Source organism: Oculina patagonica, chromosome 12, assembly GCF_052425735.1.
Source record: "Oculina patagonica isolate OP01 chromosome 12, crgOcupat, whole genome shotgun sequence".
In the NCBI taxonomy this organism is placed as follows: Eukaryota; Metazoa; Cnidaria; class Anthozoa; order Scleractinia; family Oculinidae; genus Oculina; species Oculina patagonica.
Genome location: NC_135769.1, coordinates 22,981,897 through 23,003,607, shown reverse-complemented (window position 1 = coordinate 23,003,607; position 21,711 = coordinate 22,981,897). Strand labels below are relative to the sequence as shown.

General features: G+C 38.0%; 4 protein-coding genes across 4 annotated transcripts in view; 3 read left to right on the top strand and 1 right to left on the bottom strand.

The window, feature by feature from the left end:
- The window catches only part of LOC144632248 (uncharacterized), a 66,338-nt gene extending 59,568 nt beyond the window's left edge, over window positions 1-6,770 (bottom strand). The window contains 9 exon segments of the mRNA XM_078490840.1: window positions 111-185; window positions 686-866; window positions 1,882-1,926; window positions 2,474-2,558; window positions 3,608-3,639; window positions 3,787-3,848; window positions 4,260-4,319; window positions 6,533-6,590; window positions 6,682-6,770. Of these exon segments, the coding sequence (XP_078346966.1) occupies window positions 111-185; window positions 686-866; window positions 1,882-1,926; window positions 2,474-2,558; window positions 3,608-3,639; window positions 3,787-3,848; window positions 4,260-4,319; window positions 6,533-6,590; window positions 6,682-6,690 (607 nt within the window). The 5' untranslated portion in view covers window positions 6,691-6,770.
- The window catches only part of LOC144632334 (uncharacterized), a 229,078-nt gene that overhangs the window by 155,728 nt on the left and 51,639 nt on the right, over window positions 1-21,711 (top strand). The gene's annotated exons all lie outside the window — the stretch shown is intronic.
- LOC144632339 (ribonuclease H2 subunit C-like) lies at window positions 6,849-10,750 on the top strand. The gene is made up of 4 exons (XM_078490969.1): window positions 6,849-7,173; window positions 9,120-9,232; window positions 9,826-9,945; window positions 10,433-10,750. The coding sequence occupies exons 1-4, from the start codon at window positions 6,996-6,998 to the stop codon at window positions 10,484-10,486; spliced, it is 465 nt and encodes a 154-aa protein (XP_078347095.1). The 5' UTR covers window positions 6,849-6,995; the 3' UTR covers window positions 10,487-10,750.
- On the top strand, window positions 16,563-17,492 carry LOC144634011 (adenosine receptor A2b-like). Its single transcript, XM_078492941.1, has one exon. It carries the CDS (start codon window positions 16,563-16,565, stop codon window positions 17,490-17,492), a length of 930 nt encoding a protein of 309 aa, XP_078349067.1.

Genomic DNA, 21,711 nt, shown 5'->3' with positions numbered 1-21,711 from the left:
CCTGACAATTGTCACTTCATGTTGCTCCCAAAATTTAATTCATAATCCTAGTCATTGATAAAAACTACATCATCACCATGTAGGGTACTCCACAAGAAATTATCACACACCTCCAAAATCAAACTTTTTTCTTGGTTTTTGTGCCTCCTTTGGTTTGGCAGCAACATCAGTATCTGGTTTTGTGTCTGTAATGTATAGAACCACACACTCAAATCTTTGAGATCTGATACATGTAGAGTTAAAATCACAAAATGTAAAATTTCATATTGGTAAGGTAAATCAAAACATTATTTACAGTGTGGGTTTGATAAAAATGCATTGGACAAAAAAGGGGAACAAAGGTTCGCTCAAAAATTACGTTTGGCAATGATCTGCAACCTTCCTAAGGTACACCCTGTATGCATTTGTTTCAAAAGATTTACAACATTATTTGAAAGCATAAGCAGGTCAGCTGTGAAAATATAATCTAATTACTATTATATCAGCTGGAAGTGCAGTAGTGTTGCAGATCTTGTAAGCTTGTAATTTTACTGGTCCTCTAGTATAGCAGTTGTTATTGTTTTGGGGGCTAGGGGCATTGTTGGTCTGTTGTTTCCTCTTGCATAGTGTTCTCTTTAAGGTGGGTACTGAGCCAATTCATGTGAGATCTTGCAAGAGCTGTCTCATGATGCTGAAAGTGACATACCTTTTGCAGAAGATGCAGAAGCTGTCTTTGGCTTTGTGGAGTGTGCAGTAGGGGGTAGTTGACTATCAGTGCTTGTCTTCTTCTGTTCTGACGCAGTCTTTGCAGGCTTAGAAGGTTTGCTTGGTGTTGTTTTCTTTCCAAGGGATCCTCCAAACAGATCTGACTCCAAATCATCCAGACCCTGGAGAGAAAAGTTTGAATCAAATCACTGGCAAGAGATTCACACATTTCATAGAGTTTACTCAATGGTGGGGATATTCCTTCACATGTTTGTGGAACTATGGTTCGCACAGTTTTGGGGCAGATAAAATTCAGGCTACGTTTACACGGACATGGTTTCATTTGTAACCGAATCGAAAGCGATGCGGTTACGCCTTTCGTTTACACGGCACCGATCGAGACCACTACTGTAACCAGGTCGTTTTGAAAACGCTGTCAAAAGTGGAGCGTTTTCAAAACGATACGGTTTCGTTGTCGTGTAGACAGTCAAAAACGGCGAAACCGCATCGATTTGAAAACGGCCATGTATTTTGGCACGAACTGGCTGGCTTGCGAAGGGTAAACATGGTGAAACAAGCATAGAAAGCAGCGCTTGCTTATACAATCACATTCGAAAACAGTCGGAAAATCGTTAAATAGGCTCCGTGTAAACACTTCGAAACCGTGTCGTTTTCGATGCGGTTTCGAGGTCATAAAACCGTGTCGATTGATAACCGTGTCCGTGTAAACGTAGCCTCAAGGACTTCAGGGACTTCGAGAACACTTGTCAAGACATTTAACAGTCTGCCTAAAAAAATTTTTTGAATACTAATCAATGTTGCAGGCAATACCCACTTTAGTATACTATTCATGGACAAGTTCAACAATCATTATTTAGTAATACATGTATCCTTCAGTTGGCAGTCTTTCAACATCGAACTTTCTCAATGTCTTCTAGTTTAAGATTTTTATCTCTGGCTGCCTTTCTCAAAGCATCAGACTTAGCAACAAATGAAAGTTGTCCAGACTTCTTAAAAGGACTGGCAGATTCAAGGCCTTTTCAAGATTGTATGAGCCATGGGAACTGATAAGGTTGTTCATAATACTTTGGCCATGACTGGGTTTCAATATTTTTACCTTAAGACTGAACATGTACAGTGTTTACTCAATAGATACACAATCAACAGAATTTTGCTGAAAAAGTTTTGAATACTCACAGCTAGGCTATCAGCCATTTTTTTGGCATCTACTTCAGAGAGTGACTGCAATTCACCAAATGGAACACACAAATTATTAAAGGTTGATAATATTATTTATTTAATAAAATAATATAAAATATCAAGTAAGAATGCTGGTGCAAAAAAATCTTCAGATGTTCAGATTTTTCAAATTTTTACCTGTTAGATACACATGACTGTTGCTCATGGTGTAATTTAACCTAGATTGTCAGATCAGAGTTGCAACCAGAAAGCATTTGAAGGCCGTGAGAATAAGCATTGTGATTAGTTCGTTTTTCCACCTCTGCTTACAACTCTATTAAATAAAAAAATTAATCTAGTTTTCGGTGGATCATAAGTGGCGGAGCCGTAAGTGGAAATTATTGAAAGAAAATGGTTCTGAATCTTCCAACTCCGATTCCACATACGGTACTTCTCTGATTTTCAATTTTTACTAGGTCTTAAGTGATCACTCTCATCACTCCGATCACGACTCTGACTCCGTTACAAGTGAAATCCAGCTATGTAATAATATTAATAGTTAAGAATAATAAGTAATGAAAGGAAAATTGTGAAGTTCATGAAAGGTCACCTCATCAGCATCATCATCATCATCATCATCAAAACCATCCCCTGCCATCTGTGCCAAACTGCTGTAGAAATCTTCATCTGTAGCACTATCAGAAATTAAAAACTCACTGTAAATGAAACCCTGTTACTTAGCCATTCAAAATTTTACTGGTGGGGAAGGCTTATTCCCCTGGAGTAGCAGAGACTACAGTAGGTCTCTAGGTATGTCCAAAGCTACATAGAGTGTAAAATGTGAAGGGTGCAACAAGAGACAGTTTGCTGCCCTTCTGGGGGGGGATAGGTCTGAGGTCATGCCTTCACAGCAGTCAAACACAAAAAATGACGTCACGTCCGGTCTTTGCCGCCTCAAACTTTTCTAAGAATTTGACTAGTGTGAAAACTTTTGTAAGAAATTGTTATAGAAACAGTAGGGTGAAAGAAAATTACAAGCTGGGAAACTCAGTGGAGATCAATTATCAAATTTCCCATCCATAAGCTGCATATAAGCCTTAACTTTCCAGTGACGGTATTAACTTTCGGCATTAAAGTGAAAGCTTTCGGAAAATTTAAAACTTGTATGGAAAATTTTTTGCAGAATTGCAAAAGAACTGCACACACGCGCAGGGTTTGACCACTGTGTGGGTTATGCCTCACTGACAAGGTTGTGTGATTTTGTTACTCAACCTACACAGTCATGTAAGTGCAGGTGGATGAAAAAAAAAAAAAAAACAGGCCCAGCTGTAAGCACAAGTCAGTGAAAAAAGGACAATACTAAAGGCAGGATGACTGGGAATGGAGGCTTGAAAACTCTCTGAAGTGTATTCCTCATACTGCGGATGAACATACATACATGTACATCCTTCACCCTCTATGTACTGCAGGGATAAAAACTCTGGAATTCAACTTCAAAGGTATTTTGCAGATAACCTCACTTGATTGTTGATTTTAAGATAAAAAAACTTCTCAAGTTCTGAATTATCACAAATGAAAATTATTAATGATCATAAATGAAACTTTTGAGATGTGACTCAATTCCCCTTGTTAGTAACCAACTTGGTGAGGTTGCAAATGGGTTTTCATCTACTGTACACTGTACATGAGAAGTTCAGTTTGTACAATAATCATGAACTTTTATTTAATATTTACACAATCATACCCTGAAGTTAGAGATCCTTTCTTGGCAGGAGCCTTAAAAACAGAAGATGAAGAAATAAAAAAATAAAAAATCTACCAGGACATTGTATAAAAAAACACTAAAATTACCTACTACCTACTGCAGTGCAGGCACAATTACATTTAACATACATTTTGTTTTCTGCCTTAATGAAAACCTACCGATTTTGCTGAACGGCCCTTTGCCTTTGTTTGTTGCTGAGAACTTGCTCCAAAGATGTCATCTAAACAATAAAAATAGCATGTGAACTTGGTAATTTGTTTACAACAATTAATGCAGAATTAATTAAATCAAAATGGAGTTCAGACCAATATTAAAGTTGTGATTCAGATTAATGGAGTTTTGATTTCTTCGTTTCTTACTTAAACTCTTCAAATGAAGATTCTAAAATTTAAAATGAGACTCAATCAATGCTGGCTGCATTTACAGTATGCCTGGATTCAAACGGCATGGACAAGTGAATTTATGCAGCCTGATTGGCAGGTTATCCAAAATTTGGTCTTTACAGTGTACTTTATCAATGGCTCGATGGAGAACCTGCTTGCAGGCTAGGAACAAATGCAACATTAAAATAATTTAAACCAGGGTAGAACATATGTTGTACATGTATGTACATGTAGAAGTCAAAGCTTACCGTCATTACCACCACCCAGAATGGAATCTAAATCCTGATCTAATGCTGCTCGGCTTGAAGCTGAAAATATAATGGCACAACTTCTGAAATGATCTTCAGATTAGGTATATTGTATTGTTAATATTACAGACTTAACTCTTTTCTCTCCACCATGTAATGAAATATCAGTCATGTTAATGTTATATAGCTTTAACATTTGAGTCTGTGAATGAAACCCTAAGTACTACGAGTTATAAATGAAAAAAAAAATAATAAAGATAAACCTTAGCAGTGTTTTACTGTGACATAATGCAAATTTCCCAAGTATAATTTTTTAAGACTTGTTACATTAGTTTTGTAAACACATACAGCTTAGTGGGACTGGTGGATCATAAGGTTAACAGCACAGTAAAATTATGGAGCAACTGCCAAAATACACTACCACTTTGGTCTACCTCATTTTCATGTACCGTATTTATTCGGCTATAAGCCGAGCGATTTTTTCACCAAATCTTTCAGAAAACTGGTGAAAACTAAACCGAATTGGGGGTTCGGCTTATAGCCGAGTATTTCCGCCGAAAAAAAATTCCATGGTACTAGAAAAGAGTTGAATTTGAATAAATTATTCATCTATAAGCCGAGCGATCATCGATAAAGAAAATTAACAAGCATATGTAATTAATTCTTGTTCATTACCTTTTATTTAAGTGGCGGCTCCTAAAAAGCCATTTGGTTTAGTGAAAAAACGTTAAGAATGAAGTTTTTATCCGTCTTTTCGTCGCAATTTCCCTAGTAGGCTGGAACTGCGGTCGTCCATCGGCTCGGGAATATTATTTTGTCGGCGTACGTGATCGTCTTTTGAACGGTCGAGATTGTTCGAAATCTCGCATGTATTAAACAATTTCCTCGCAATCTCTTCCACAAGTAAATTTCTGCCTGAGACTGTTTCTTTTCCTTCAGCTTTTTAAAAGTTTTATTCAGTGAAATAAGAAACATGTCATCTATGCAAAGTTTCAAGAAAGCCATCAAGACCTTTTTATTTTTAAAAGCTTTTTAATTGTACATTTCTTTTTATAGTCATATACATTTTAAACTTTTTTAGCTTGTGAATTTCAATTTTAAATTTTTAGTTTTTTTTTTGAAAATTTTTTAAATTGATAATTGCGCAATATAAGTAAATTATTTATTATTATTATTATAATCACCGCTAACGTGACACTTCAAGAGAAGAAAGAAAGAATCGATTGTTTTGACTTGCTTTGGCGACGTCAGAAACTGACCAATCAGAAGCTGCTGTTCCCACGCGCTTGGCAAACATTGTAACACGATCTATCATCAGAAAGCGGCTGGCTGGATGTAATATTTTTGTTCAAAACTACAAACTTTTAATACCACGACTTCTCTGCTAAAAGAAACCACTTCAGAAGAGTTTGATTGGATTCAGAATACTCGACAAATACCGGCAACAGCACGGCGTTTCGTGTTGACAACATCTAAAGTTCATCAGCTTGATCTGCTTGCTGGCGACTTGCGAAATATTTTGCAACGAACTGAACAGTATTCATCCCGTATTCTCTGGCGATTTTGCAGTTGTTTTGAACAGTCTCTACCTCAGCAACAACTTTCATCAGAAGGTTTAGTTGTTTGAAAACTAGTAGCTTTTGGTATGATGATCGATAACCACTTAATTCTTCAGAAGAATGGTGATTGTTTGAGATGGGATTCTAAACTCAGGTGAATTTTTTGTCACGCGTATGTACGGTTCTAAATAAATTCATCTATTATTAGTAATTTCTTTTGTTGTTTTTTCAATTGCATACATGTGGTTGAAGGAAAAACTGGGTCTCGGCTTATAGCCGAGTGTTTTGGGTTTATTTTTTGTCAGACTCGAACTGGTTCTGAAAACCGAAAGTTTAGGGTCTCGGCTTATAGCCGGGGTCGGCTTATAGCCGAATAAATACGGTATCGCAACACTTTTAAGAACAAGTATCACAATAGAGGCAATTCTTATTCAATGACATGTAAATAGGTGGCAGTGTACTAACTACATTTTCGCTACAAACTTGATCAAATACTTGGGCCCACAACTTAATCAACTGCAGTTATGGTTTAATCATTGCAGTTGTCTGTCCAAAATTGCTAAGACCCGATCCAGTACAGTGGCTTACGCCATTACAGATTCTGTTCCGAAAGACAACCCTACCTGACCAGATACAAGTACTTAAATATTAATAGATTATATACTTTAAAAGCTCACAAGTTATAGACAACACAGCAAATGAGTTTTTAAATACCAGCGCGTCCAACGGCTGACCTGCGGCTAGACCCTGCTCCAGGGAACGTATCACCACCCTGCAAACGATACAAAATCCAAACTAAATATCCAAGAATCATTAATACCAATGTTGATCGCTTCTATTTATGCTCATTTCGCATTTTGTACCTTCCTCATCCCATCAAAATCGCCAAATTCTTCAACGTCAAATTACAGCCGGAAGGTCCGCCATTTTGAAAACGGTTGTAAACAAACGCATGCTCTGACTTGGTAACCCGCTGAAGATCGCCGTTGCAGGTAGCCCATTTCCCGCGCATTTGCGTTTAGTTGTAGATTTCGTGGATCGATTTCGTAGATTTTCGTTTCAACCTTCGTTGATTTCTTTGACTTTCAAAGGTGGCTGTTTTCTGGGTTTAATTATTTCAAGATTGAAAACCTGTGCTAGTGTAGAAATCCTTTCATACTTTTACTGTGGTTGAACCATGGAGTCCGGTAGCGTCAGGATTTCTCAAGCCGCCGTTTCAAGCTGCCCAGAGTCTAGCCGGGTTCATCTGATGGCATGTGAGATTGATCATGACGGCGAGGCCCCAGTATCATCTTATTTTGATACATCTGTGCGAGAAGAGGCGACGAATTCAGGAGTGCAAAACGGCGAGAAAGGTACTATGACAAACTCTAGTGTTGATCACTTAATGTCTTGATTTTAAAAACCTGTCAATCAAAACATAGACTCCAACACAAGTATAAATTGGGTGCTTTATACCATGGGTGCTTACCATTTGGCTAAGTGGTAGGCACCCATCACATCTATAACAAGTTTTATTTTTTTTTTATTTTGACTGGTTCTGCATGTTCCTATAGTAATAAGTGCAGGATCACATGGTTGTCCAATACATAGCTGTCTGATTGCAACTTTTTGTAATCGGATACCTGTAATTGGACACCTATACCATCTTTGTGTCAATCACATGAATTTAGATTTTTTTTTTTTTTTTTCACTGAGGGCCTCTTAATATGAGCCTGGTTGACCAGGCTAGCCCAGTTACCAAGAACTAGCCTCACTCTTATATCCTTTGTAGAAATTTTGTTGTGTTCATATGAGAAGGCAGGCCAACCCCGGTTACCGAGTTCTCGGTTGTAGAAACCAATATTTTTGTAACCAGGATGATAATTTTTCCATATGAATGCTCCAGCCTGGTTACCAAAATGAACCTTTTTTGAGAAAAGAGCTTCGCTTTCGCAACTGGGCTGTCAAAAAGGCAAAATTTTGCCTTGTTTGAGTTTCCACTTTAGAAGTACGCAAATTGTTCGATTAGTAAAGTTGCACGTGTCGATCAAGCTACGATAGTTGCGAACTATGTAACTAACTGTGTCGCTATTTTGGTTTTGTCTCTTGAATTTCATCTTGGTCAATCACGCTGAAATTTCCCATATGAAGAGACAACAAAATTTGTCCCGGTAAACAAGATAGCCTGTTTTCCAGGTTCTTATGAAGAGGCCCTGAGAAGAGATTCCAAAAGACTTTCCTAACCTTGAAATTTGATATTAATAGGATTAATCTTACAAACATCATACAATTAACATGTTCATAATTTCAATCCGATTTTGAAATTTCTCGCCCAGTTACTCCCTGAAATGTACTCCACTCAGTCCAATTACATGAACTATGACAAATAAAATTAAGTGCTAGCATCTGTAGATAAGTTGTATAAATTATACGTGTAGCATTACATGAAAACAGTTAAACCAGTAGGAACTGAAAAAATAAAACAGTACAGGGGGATTTTGAATGCACAATGCATTCTCCTCCCCCTTTCCCCATCTCTCCTCATGAGTAGGGGAAAATTATAGACTGTAAGAAGTTTAAAGGATAGCATATATGCACACTCTCCCAAGTACGAATTGAATCTACTGGTTTCCTGTATGTGTCTCCAACTACCACCCCCCCCCCCCAGCCACAAAAGGATAGATACAATTACAAATTTCTACACTTATATTGGCTGATATTGAATGATTTCAGGGGAATTTGGGGGAAACTTGGCTTTATAAGATTCCTATACCCCCAGGGAAAACCACAGACAATGCTTTACCTTTGCAAATAACAAGACATGAACTTGATGAAAGATGTTACTGGGAACTGGTATTTTTCTTTGTTTTTAAGCTCTTGAGTGACCACTCACTGGCCCTATCCCCCACCCGGGGGCAAGGAACTAAGCAAGTGACCACTCAAAGATTCTGATTTGTATTAATCTAACTTTATAAAAGTATACAATACTTGATCACATTTACCGTAATATAACGTTGCCTGATAATGTTTGTTACTCTGAGGCTGAGGCAGAGAACTGTATGCTAAAAGCTCTGGTAAGCGACTAGCCTCTATTGCTTCAGTGTGTGTGGTTACTTATGAGAGCTTATAAGAGTGTATGAAAGCTCATTCTTATAATCAACCAACTCTAGTTATGACGACTTTTTTGAATTCCAGAGGTGATTGTTGATAAGAGCTTTGATAGCTGTGATGGTTCTGTGAGAATTCGCGTACATGTATGCTACATGTAAACCTTTTTTAATGTGCTCATTAACATTATATAGTTGTGTTTATTTCTTAGCACTGAGTGCATCTTTCAGAGGACGTGGTCTCAATGGTTGTGTTGTTAATCTACCAGCGGGGTACACTGGGTATGTGATGAAAGAGGAAAAGAGACCCTTTACTGATGAAGAGGTGAGAACTAAGTCTATAGATCAGTTTTAAAAAGACTGGGTTATAATAACCCAGTGTTAATAACTTGTGGGACAACAGCTAACTTTTCTAAATAATTATGTTCTCAAGGTTGGGGTGGTGTCTACAGATCCAAAAAATATTTCCTAAAAAGATGTTGTACCTCGGCTTGTAAACCTAGAAGCCCACCTTGCTAGAGTTTATCCCAGCATTAAGCAACTAGGAGTATTTCTTATCCCTGGATGGAATTCTTGTGCATTGCAGGGTTACCACCCAGCATAGGTTTGCCAGTACCCTTCATACACCTGGGTGGAGAGAGGCACTATGAGACAGTGACTCTGGCGTGGGACTGAACCTGGACAGCTTGATCCAGAGTCCAAGTTGTTCAAAGGTTGGATATACGTATCCACCAGATAAATCGCAATCCAGTATTTTTTGTCAGTACTTATCCACTGGATAGTGATTTACAGTGCATCTGGTGGATAGCGTTATCCAACCTTTGAACAACTCAGCCTATGGTGTTAACTACTGGGCACTGTGCCTCACAATTAAAGGTAGGGTTATCTATTTGTGATGATTTTGTCCTTATCTTTCAGGACCGGATGATGAAACCCACTCACAAGTTCTCACAGCTCACGTACTGGAACTTAGAAACTCCACCCTCAAATAATGATGCTGTTGTCAAAGCCATGCAGTGGATAAATATAGCTTCTGCAGTAAGTAATAGAGATCACTTCATGTAAACTCTGAAAGTGCTAGCATGCAATTTTTATTCTCGAGTTGTGTGATATAATTTATAAAATGAACAAGCAAGTTTGAATGAGTAACAGTAGAATCCTGACTTCTTAAACCCTCAATTTCTTTAAACCTCCTGAAAACTCAAACCAAAAGTCGTTTCCTTTCCCCCAGTTGAAAACGACAATTTCACCCCCTATTTCTCAAACTCCGCAGTTTCTCAAGCCAAGTGTCCTTTTCCTCGGAGGTTCAAGGAGTGACTAAAATCTCACCTATTTTATTAGTTGTATACCAATTTTCCTGTCATCATTGCTTGGAAAACCTCGTTGCAAGGGATGCAAATGTATATATCTCAATTCATTTCTGTATATTAAAACCAAACCCACAAAATTTTGTTTGTTACACCAAGACCAGTGATTATCTTTGTTTGCTAACAAACTGGTGTTTTTGTTTTTGTTTGTCTCTTAGCTTCACGGTGTTGATGTTGACTCTGAGAATGCCACACCAGAGACCATCAGATGATTGACTATATAAAAAGCGTTGTACTATAGAGTACCACAGCCTGTACATTGTAGACATTAACATGCACATGTAGTCACGAAGAGAGCTTTCAACAAGACCGATTTCAGAAGTTAAAAACCTCCCCCCTTTATAGGCAACTTCATGCATGTACTTTTAACTGGCAATTGTTGAAAGCCCTGCTTGGATTTTAGAACTGAACTGAGAAGAATGTGCTAAGTCAGAAAAGAAAAATAAAATGGTACAAGTTCCTGTTTAACAAACTAACTTCGGTTTGTTTGCTTGTTATCCTTAAAAGTTTACTATGTACAGTCAACTCTCGCCTTGCGGACACCCCGCTATTACGGACGCTCGATATTACAGACAAAATTCAGATCCCCGGCGAAAGTTATAGAGGTTTGACTGGAAATGACTCCCGCTATTACGGACTCTCGCTATTACGGAATTACGGACACTTTCGTGGTACCAAAAGAACAATTTTATTGTTTTGACTCTCGATAAAGCGGACACCATGAACTTCTCACATAACGTTATCACGGAAAATTGCAGTGTGTTGAATACTATTTGTCGAAACACATTTCAGAAGTCTTCTGCAATAATTATTTTTGCATCAATTGCTTCAGTAGCTGTACACATGACTTTGCTTTTTCACTTCAGCTTGCGCCCTTTTTTTCCAGACGACTCCTTTGGAGAGATCAAACCCTCAAACCCTCGATCATTGTCATTCTCCATACCTAACGACTACTGAGTTGTTTCACGACTGTTGATAAGCTCGTCATAACCCATACTATTGAACCTATGTTAATGCCATTTTTTTCCTCACACCCCGCTATTACCGACTCTCGCTATTACGGACACTAAACGAAGTCCCGAGCGTGTCCGCTATAACGAGAGTTGACTGTATACTCAGCTGTGGTGGTATCTTTCAGTTTATGTAGTTTTTGCTCCAGTTTGTTCGGGGAAGAGGCAAACGAAGGTCTTTTATAGCGCCAGTTGCTATTGTTTTGGAGGCAAGGGGCATTGCTCCTGTTGTTTGTTCTGTTGTTCTCAGAGTGTAGTGAGCCATTCTTGTGAAATCTTTGTGGACAGGAAGACTCTCAAAGACTTCCAAAGACAACCTGAAGATTACTTATATCGCACGAATATTTCCGACGATTTTCCAACATAATCGAAAGATCAGGAAATACTTTCGAAAATTCTCCCAAGATATTCAGAAGAAAAAGGACATTGCTCAGTTCCTAACTAAGGGACCAGTCTGACGCTGTAAACTGATAGTCAATCTATCCAAGTGTATTGTTAACAAGTACTCGTGGGGGTTATTTCTCGAGCAACCACCCTTACTTATGACAAATTGAACTAAAGATCATGTGATTGCACTGAACAAACACAGCGCGCGGCTCACTAACGTAACAAACAAACCAGCGTGCGGTTCACTAACGTAACAAACAAACAAACAGCGCGCGATTTACTAACGTAACAAACAAACACAGCGCGCGGGTTACTAACGTAACAAACAAACACTGAACAAACAGCGCGCGGTTCCCTAACGTAACAAACAAACACAGCGCGCGGTTCACTAACGTTACAAACAAAAACACACCAACAAACACAGTGCGCGGTGCACTAAAGTAACAAACAAACACAGCGCGCGGTTCACTAACGTAACAAACAAAACAACACGATGGATACAGTATTAAAACTATTTGGGTCAGTTTAAACGAGACTGCTGTGTTGTGGTAGGACAACAATTGTAGGGAGGATGGTAGTATAATAATTTTTCCTTCATTTTGCTCCAACGAAAGGCTAACGCTCGGTCAAGTCACCTTCATCAACTTCGTGTTGAATTCAACTGAGCATTTCACTTTTCCGCCGACTGAAGAATCAGAAGCTCATGGCCACGATATTATAATATAATGATTATTAAGTAAACGGTTTGAACCCAGTAGTTCGTATATTGTGATCACCTGGGTGAGAGTAGTTTTGAAAAGATCTAGAACCGTTGTTTCTGTCCGGGGTTTCAACGACTTGAGCGGAAGTCATCTTCAGAGTCATGTTAATAGGTTTTTTCAGTGTATGATGTTAAAAGTCTAGTCCTTTGAAGCTGATTGGTCAGTTTTGCCCGATGTTATAGGTTGCAAGGCTCGTGTAAAGTTTGTCGACAGAAATTGGTCAGTTTCGATTCGTTTATTGTTAGTCTGTCAGTGACGTCCTTTTCTCGGTTTGTCTACGTCGTGAACAAGTCGTTTGCAAGGTGCCGGCTGCCTAGTTTTTGTACGGCTTTCTTCCCAGGCCTTCTTCTTTCTCATGTACAGATCAGCATCAAGTCGATCCCACCAACTATTTGGTTGCAAAGCTGACCCACAGTAACAATCACGTCCCATCAAATAACTAGTAGCAGTATTTTTGTTATCACTTTTAACTGCAATTTTGTCTGATATTCTGTATTTAGTTTGATAAGTTTTACTTGTTATAATTTTTTTTTTTTTTTTTTTTGGGGGGGGGGGTGGGTCATATAGAAAATTTTGGATCACGTAGCGGGGCAGGGTAAAAATTTCTGATGAAAAGGGAGGGCCATTTTATTTTGCAGGCACTGTCTATCAACCCCCCCCCCCCCCTCCCAGCCCCACCAACAACCGCCATCACTCCATAAAAAGTAAACGGTCCCCTAATTGCCAACGAGACAGCCGAGCCAAGAGGCGAGGCTGTCGAGGCGGCAGAATCATAGAGCCATGTGCGTATGAGTGTATAGGCAGAGAAAATCTTAAGTTCTGCGTAAGGGACTTTTTTTTTGACCATATTTGGGTGTAAGTAAACCCCATATTTGGGTTGTATTGTTCTTCCCAACTGGTTCTCAGTCTCTCACTCCTTGCTACAGAGCAAATGTCCAAAATGGCGTCCACGCGGCTCGCTGTTAAAATTTTCAATGTGGTAATTTATCCCTTTACCGATCAATACACCTTTAGGAAATTATAAATCGAAAGAGAATCCCCTACAGAATATTCGACCGCCGAAAAAATGAACATCAAGGTCTTCAAAGCGATGAAATAATCTTTCTACTTTGGAGTCCTTTGATTTACGATCGAAGAGAGACATGAAAATCAAAAGCGGACTGTTGACTTCAAATAGAGTTTTCTTAACTTATGAGAATGCTGAAGTCGGTTAAATGCTACCTTTTAGTGTTGATTGTGTTTATAGTAATTTTTTGACCGATGATTTATTCCAAATCAAATACCGTTTATATTTTATTTGGCACGCATTTTCGCTCCGCGTAGGAATAACATCAATACAAACAAATACCGTTTATATTTTATTTGGCACGCATTTTCGCTCCGCGTAGGAATAACATCAATACAAACAAATACCGTTTATATTTTATTTGGCACGCATTTTCGCTCCGCGTAGGAATAACATCAATACAAAGCGACGCTCACTAAAGCCTGGTTTTCACTAGCGACGCAAGCACAAGCGCAAGCACAAGCACAAGCATAACAGCTCTTATTTCATCGTGAAAACGGCATCGACGCAAGCAAAAGCACAAGCGCAAGCACAAGCACACAGATCAAAATTTTTCCTTTTCTTGTGCTTGCGCTTGTGCTTGCGTTCGTGTGAAAACAAACATCGCATAAGCACAAGAAAATTGTTTACGTCTAGCCGTGTATAGCCAATTAAAGTACTCGTTCCAGCATTTGAACAAAGTCGCAGAGGCCGCGGTTGATTTTGACAAACGTTTTTCGAGAATGTTCGGAGAAGTGTAGACAAAAAAAACAAAAAAGGCCCAAGCGCGGACTCGAGTAGCGGAAAAAACGGAGACGAATGCTTTCTTTAAAAATATTTATAATCCCAAATGTTTCGTTTTTTTCCTTTATTAGTCGCTTTCACTTTCTTCGTCACACGAGTAGAGGAGAGAGAGTTTCTGCCACAATATTTGCAGGGAGAACGGAGCCTTCTAACTTGTAAACATAATATTCTTATGCTAATGTGCTTGTGCTTATGTCGACGTTCGTTTTCACTTGACTCGAACTACTTATGCTTGCGTTTGTGCTTGCCAGTGCGTCGCTAGTGAAAACCAGGCTTAATATTACTGCATGTCATACAAACAAGAAAGTCAAGCGTTTTTTGCTTCTAACGGCAAATGTAATGTTAACTTGAATAAAAGTTTTGTCTCCAAATAATCCTTGACCGTTCAAGTTTTGTTTTCTGTTCAAATTTTTCAAGTTTTGCGTAACTGAACATGACACTTCCCATGCGAGACTGAAATCTGACCCGTGCATTACTGTCTCTGATTACTGAAAATTATTTTTAAAAACGCATCTTAGCAGTTTTGATTTTGGGACTTGATTTATAAGAAGTTCTTGAAATGCAACTATCACTTTTGTGGACGGAAACATTTTAACCATCGCTTGTTGTATTTAAAAATCAGTGATTAAACCTCATTTATTGCCTACCTTTTGTGAAATTTTAACGTTGAAAAGAAAGATTTGTCAAGAGTTATCAATCTGTCAAACACGTAGCCTGCGTAGCAGACATCTGTGTACGTTTTTTAGTGTGTTTATTGTTTAAAAGAGTGCGCGATCGCGAGAATACGCGCGATGGAAACTACGGCTCCTGCTACGCAGGCTATCAAGCCTGTGTCATTTATGAACACCAGAGAAATAGCACTTTATTCGCATATTACACATGAGTATTTCGCTCGTTGGCACTTACCGATAGGTACAACTAGTTTAGAGAACAACACGGAAAATCTAAAAGTGAATAATGAATAAGTCAGTCCCAATAATTCTTCTTCCACCCCCGATCGAAGAGATATTTATGTCTTGTCGTGTGCGTACGTCGAGAAAAGAAATAATTAAAACAAAATTGTGGATTCTTAGTAAGATTCTCCTGGCTTTCCGTTCCAATTATCGTTTCCTTTAGTTTTCCTCGCTGTCTAGTGTTAAGTGTTTACAAAATTATTCATCAATTGGCGCATTGTTTAGTAACAAAATTGACGGCTTTTCAGTAGGCCAACCTGCTGTTCGCATAAAAAACACACAAGTATATTTCTAGATTTTTCAACATCAGTATCGTGGCAGCCTGTATTGATAATCTGCAAGTGAATATCGTGCTTATGATTTGTTTCCTTCATTCTATTTAAATCATAACGTTTTGATCATTATCACTAGCACTAGACAAAGGGTGGTATCACCATTATACATAGAATTTAGGTCCATACGAAACAGCGTTGTCGCAATAAAACGATGTATACTGAAGCCTGACCTCTTGTCAAGTAAATATTATTTATGCTCCTCGATCAAATGAGTTGAGCGCTCTTCAAAATACATTCTTCCAAAGAAAGAAAGAATTTAGATATTTTTTTATATATTTTCTATTTGGTTTGTGACTTTATTATCATAAGTCGCATAAAGCTTTTTTCTTTTCGAATAATGCGTTTCTGCTGGCAAAACTATCACCCACACATGGCGATGAAGTGTTCGTAGCCTGCGTCACGTCAAACGGAACATGAAACTGACAGCAGTTTGCAGGTGGATCATCTATTCTTGATACTACTTATAAGTGGCATTTTGAAGATGTTTTTATTTTGTTTTCCTTCTTTTTGACGTGGAAGTTTTCCAGTGCCCATACTAACTTATTTTCATCTAGGTAAGGACCTTTATTCGGTAGCATTCTTACTGATATCTCCTTTTTCCCGTCTACCTGGCGCAAATTAAAATTCAGAGATGTTCTGATGTTTATGTTTACTCAAACAAATGGTTTGTTAATAAGCCTCACGCAATGACAAGTGACGTTTACTTCTTGGTTTTATTGTGATCAGTAATTAGAACATTCAAGACCCGCATACAAATTTAAATGACCAGTTTCATCTTATTTGACAGCAAACCTCATGAATCATTCAATTTTACCCCGGAAATTTTAGCTTGTTTTATATGATCACAAAAACACCTGGAAGGGCAATCTCAGGAACATCACTGCCTTCTACTTTCGGGGATCATCACTTTAGTTGATCTACGCGCCGAAAAAAGGGAAATTTCTAACCTTCGTTTAAAACGCTCAGTGTCTTGAAGAAACTTTAGACAATATAATGACAAATTCATCTTGTGAATTACTGCTACAGAGTTACCCCAGAGACTCCGAAGTGGAACACCTTCGTTCGACTAACATAGCTAATTGTGTGCTCAACAATTTTCTCTGCTATACCGCCATTATGTTGAACATCGTAACAATACATGCGATAAGAAAAACTTCGTCGTTGCCAATGACTTTAAAGACATTGCTCCTGAGTGTTGCTGTTTCTGATGTTGGTGTTGGTTTATTCGTTCAACCATTTTACACCTCACTTTTGGTCAAATGGTTGCAACCAAATAATTCTGGCTGCAACAAATACGCTTTTGTCATCATTTCGTCATCATTTTGTCTTGCCTCGTTCTCTAGTGTTGTGGCTGTAAGTGTAGACAGGTTCTTAGCTCTTCATCTTCATCTCAGATATCAGGAACTTGTGACTTACAAGCGTGTTGTTTCTGTGGTGATCTCAATATGGGTGCTTAGTGTATTTTTTCCTTTAATGGCGTTATGGGTTCTGCCCAACATTTATTCACTCATGACATTTATTCTTGGAATTGTTGGTCTCGTTCTTACAACACTGATTTACATCAAAATCTATTTAACCGTACGACGCCACAAGATTCAGATCCATGCCCTGCAAGTGCAAGACGAAGCAGAGAATGGTGAAGTTGCCAATTTTGCTAGCCTCATTAAATCTGCAGTCGGTATATTCTACGTTTATCTCGTGTTTTTGATCTGTTATTTGCCTTTCTTGGTCTGTTTGGCCGCTATTGAAGTTAACGGTCCGAGTATTCCTCTAAAGAGAGTTTTTCTTTTCTCATTGACTCTCATATTTCTAAATTCATCTGTAAACCCTGCAATTTACTGCTGGAAAATGAGACACATTCGACACGCTATCATGGACATACTGCGGAACATGTCTTGGCTCAGAAATCGCGCATCATACTAATCGTAGGACCAGCCATGCTATGCCACGATTCACCACATTCAGTGTTGTCGTTGTTGATAAACCCCTTCTTTTTTTAGCAGGACGCAAGCAGTCTGAGCCGGGCTGCAAAAAAAAAAAAAGAGCGTGAAAAAAGTAAATAAATGTAAGCGATTTATATAGTGTAGTAATTGCGGACACATTTAATTCGAGGGCAGTTTTATGGATCAAGGTCGTTCAAAGAAGGGAAAAAATGCAAATAGCGAAAAAGTTCATGACATGAAAGAGATAGAAAATTTTTTGCAAAAATGTTTTCGCTTTGTAAATATCAGAAAGGTTTTACTCGCCATGTTAATATCTTTTCAATCGCATCAAATTAAAGAAAGTTGGAAGACTTCGTTGCACGCCTTAGCTTGCAACAGTTGTTCAATGTTTTATTCGTGACAGTAAATATGGAGCGTTCACACCACATGCCAGAAATGAAAAACACAGAAATGGTGAAAAAAGATCCAAGAAACATGAAGCAAACTGATAATGGTTCAGCTGCTAGTTTTAGAGCGGTTTTTACTTGAGTGTCGAAAGTAATTCGCTTTTGCATTGGTTTGGCATTACTACGCTCAGTCATTGGTTTAAAACTCTCGCGCCACTTTCTCAGCCAATCAGAAGAAAAACCAAAACCAATCGTGACTCGCTTGCGCACGTTTTTCCGCGCTTCGTGTCGGCTACATGTATTTGCTTCGAGTTTTGATTGGTTTACTGGATTGTCTGTGTTCTTTGTGATTGACTAGAGTGATTGCTTTCGTTTTTTTTTCGCTTTTAACCTTCTATAAAAATATTTTTTCTTTTTTATTCCCCAAAAAAAATTTAAAACTGGGTTTTTGTAAAGGGACATAAAAAAAAAAATAGAGGAGAAGAGAGAATATTGTGTAGGGTTTTATAGTGTCTTAATTTTGCTGGCCAGGCTTGGGCCAACATTAACAAAATTTTTCTTACAGATAAGTAAATAATCATGCTAGCAGATTCCTATTCGTATATACTAATCAGTGAATAGGTTTTTGGCGCGCGCAATGCATGATTTCCAAGAGCAATGTGGCAGGCATCTGGCGGCGAAGGAAATTCATAGTTCGTCTATTCGCCTCTTCAACCGAGAAATAACTTGACCTAGATTGAAAAATTGCTGGACGATAAATTTACAGAAACAAAAAATGACTGGCATAAATTGAGAAGGAACTATTCCACGAAATACTTTGAAGAAAAAGCCATGATTCAGAGTTAAGCAGGACGACAAACCGGAATGAGCACACGTTTTGAAACAGGTTAAAATCGTTTTTTTATTATTTTCTTTACCAGAAAAACAATGTATAATAAAACAATTATTATATTCGGTTTTAGTGATATCCGGAATAATCAAGGTCTCGGTCAGAGTGTTATTAGCTTCAGGGTCAAGGTAAGTGTTATCAGCCGAAGCCGAAGGCTGGGGCTAATAACACTTACCGAGACCTTGATTATTCCGGATATCACTAAAACCGAATCTAATAATTGTTTTAGTATACATTGTTTTTCTGGTAAAGAAAATAATGAAAAACGATTTCCACCTGTTTCAGAACTTGTGCTAATTCCGGCTGAATGCTTGTCCTCAAAGTATTTCGTGGAATAGTTCCTTCCTAATTTTTTGTTACTCATTTTGTGTTTTCTGAGACTAATTTCCAGCAATTTTTAAACTTAGATCAAATTATTTCTCGGTTGAAAAAGCGAATCGACGAACTTGAATTTCCTTTGCCGCCAGGCGCCAGATGCCTGCCACATTGCTCTTGGAAATCATGCATTGCGCGCGCAACCTACAAATTAGTGAATAATCTGCAAGCAGATTATTCACTAATTTGTAGGTTGCGCGGATTCCCAGAATTAGCTGTAGGCTCTTAGACAATGAGAAGACAGCGAGTTACTACAATGTATAACAACTCGCGCGCGAAAACTACACTCGTAAACGGAATAGTTTGATTAAAGTTCATCCTTTCGGCTTTCGGGCTATATTATCTCACTGGAACAATTTTTTTTTTACAAAAATGTCTTTCTTAATAATGTTTTTGAGATGGTCTTATCCATTGGAGTATTTTTAAAATTCACAAATTTGACTGGGTCATTAGATAATGGGTTTTTGTACATAGCATGTTGAGTTTTATTTAAGGTGGCTCGTAATAGTTTGGTCAGAATTAGACATGCCCGTCTTTGGTATTCTATCACAGCTATACCAATCATGTTAAGGAAAATCTTTTAGCACAAACGTAAACAACATTTATCAATGAACAATTTGAGGTCATAGTGACGTCAAAATCTGTTTCCATGGCAACGTCATATGAGGGTAAATATACACTATTTTGGACCTTTCGAGGCTAATAACTCAAAAACTACTCGGTGAAAGTTCTTCTTTTTTACATATTTTTATCCAACTGACAAAATAAACAATTTTGCATTTTTTTAAAGAAATCTGTCGAAAGGATTCGGAGCTACGTTATTTTGGCATGAATTTAAGGTGGCTCTGGACATTTCTGACAGAATTTTTTAAAAAATTGTCAGATTGTTTCTTTTGCCCTTTAGACAAAAATATATGAAAAACAAAAACTTTTACCGTCTAGTTTTAGATTTATTAGCCTCAAATGGTCAAAAATAAGGTATCTTTGACCACTTTTGTAGTTGCCATGGCAACGAATTTTGACATCACAGTGACTCCAATTTGTTTATTAGTAAAACCTTTACAAGGATGTTCTAAAAGTTAAACCTCAACATTACAGGTGTAGCAGCAATAGAATGTTAAAGACAGGCATATCTAAACTACTACGAGCCACCTTAATAACAATAATAACTATGTTTTCATCACCCCATAATCTGTAATAGATATCAGAAGCATGCTTCTGTAGATATGTCTTGTCTGTTTTTCTGTACGTGGCAGTGACCAACACGATAGCCTAGGCTTCTTTGGTCACTGCGAAGCACATTTTATTTTAGCTATTTAACAATTAGACTACGAGCCCAAGTTTTCTATGAGCAAATAGTCAACGAGGCGCAGCCGAGTTGACTATCGCTCATAGAAAACGAGGGCGAGTAGTCTAATTGTTTTAGTAGAAACTCTAAAGGATTGCAGTCCAAAACCTACAATATTGTGCACTTTGAAGACAAAAATCAAGAAAATTTACCGCTTAAAGAGCTACGCGAGCGCGCGACTGTTTTCTATCGGCGAATAGAAATCAGTGGGAGAACCAATCAGATTCGCGGATTTCCATTAGAACACAGCTGAGTTTCTACTAATTATTGTTATATTTCCTTCTTTTAATAAATGTAAATAGTGTATGATTTCTGTAAATAGTGTAAAATAATAAAAAATCTGAAAATCTGTATACAAAGAAACAAAGATAAAGGCAGATTCCATCCTAGGGATCGAGGAAAGAGCCTGCATTAATTCCGGTTTCTGTAGCATGCACTTGCTACTTAACGGACGGGATGCTAGTCCAAAGCATTTTAACCTCAGCTGAATTCAAAAGGTACAGTGTCAATTATGTATATACTAGTTACACAACACTTTCTCGTGGTATACTATGGAATATCCCACGAGTCACTTGTATGTTCTCGGTATACACATGAGCCTTTAGGCGAGTGTGTATGCCAAGAAAATACAAGTGACAAGTGGGATATTCCATAGTATACCACGAGAAAGTGTTGTGTAACTATTTTATACCATGCCATAGAAAATACGCTTATTAAATTTCATCGGGAATAAGATCGCAGCGCACGATGGGAAGGTTGGGTTGAATACCGTCGAATATACAACGGCTTTCCTGTATTCTGATTGGCTGTATTTTCTATGGCATGGTATAAATAAAAATAGTACACTGTATTGTAAGATGCCGGTTATGTATAGACCCTCAAGTTGTCTGACGTGACTTAAAGGATCTTGCTCACTCTTTCTACTTCCGTATTTTCTCGATTTAGCGTCCCCGGCGTTTATTTCAAACTTAGCCTGTTTGGCCTGGCATTTGATTTGACTCCCGAGTTCATTCGTGCCCGGTGTTCATTAACACTGATTTTTTTAATTCATTCTTTTTGACAAACCTTTATCTTGCTAATATACCTCAAATAAATACCGCGCGCTAGTGGAATAATTGTTAATTATATTATTAAAAACTCAGTAGCCATGGTATATTACAATTCCCGAGTTTTGATTGTTTAACAGGTAATGGTATATGAG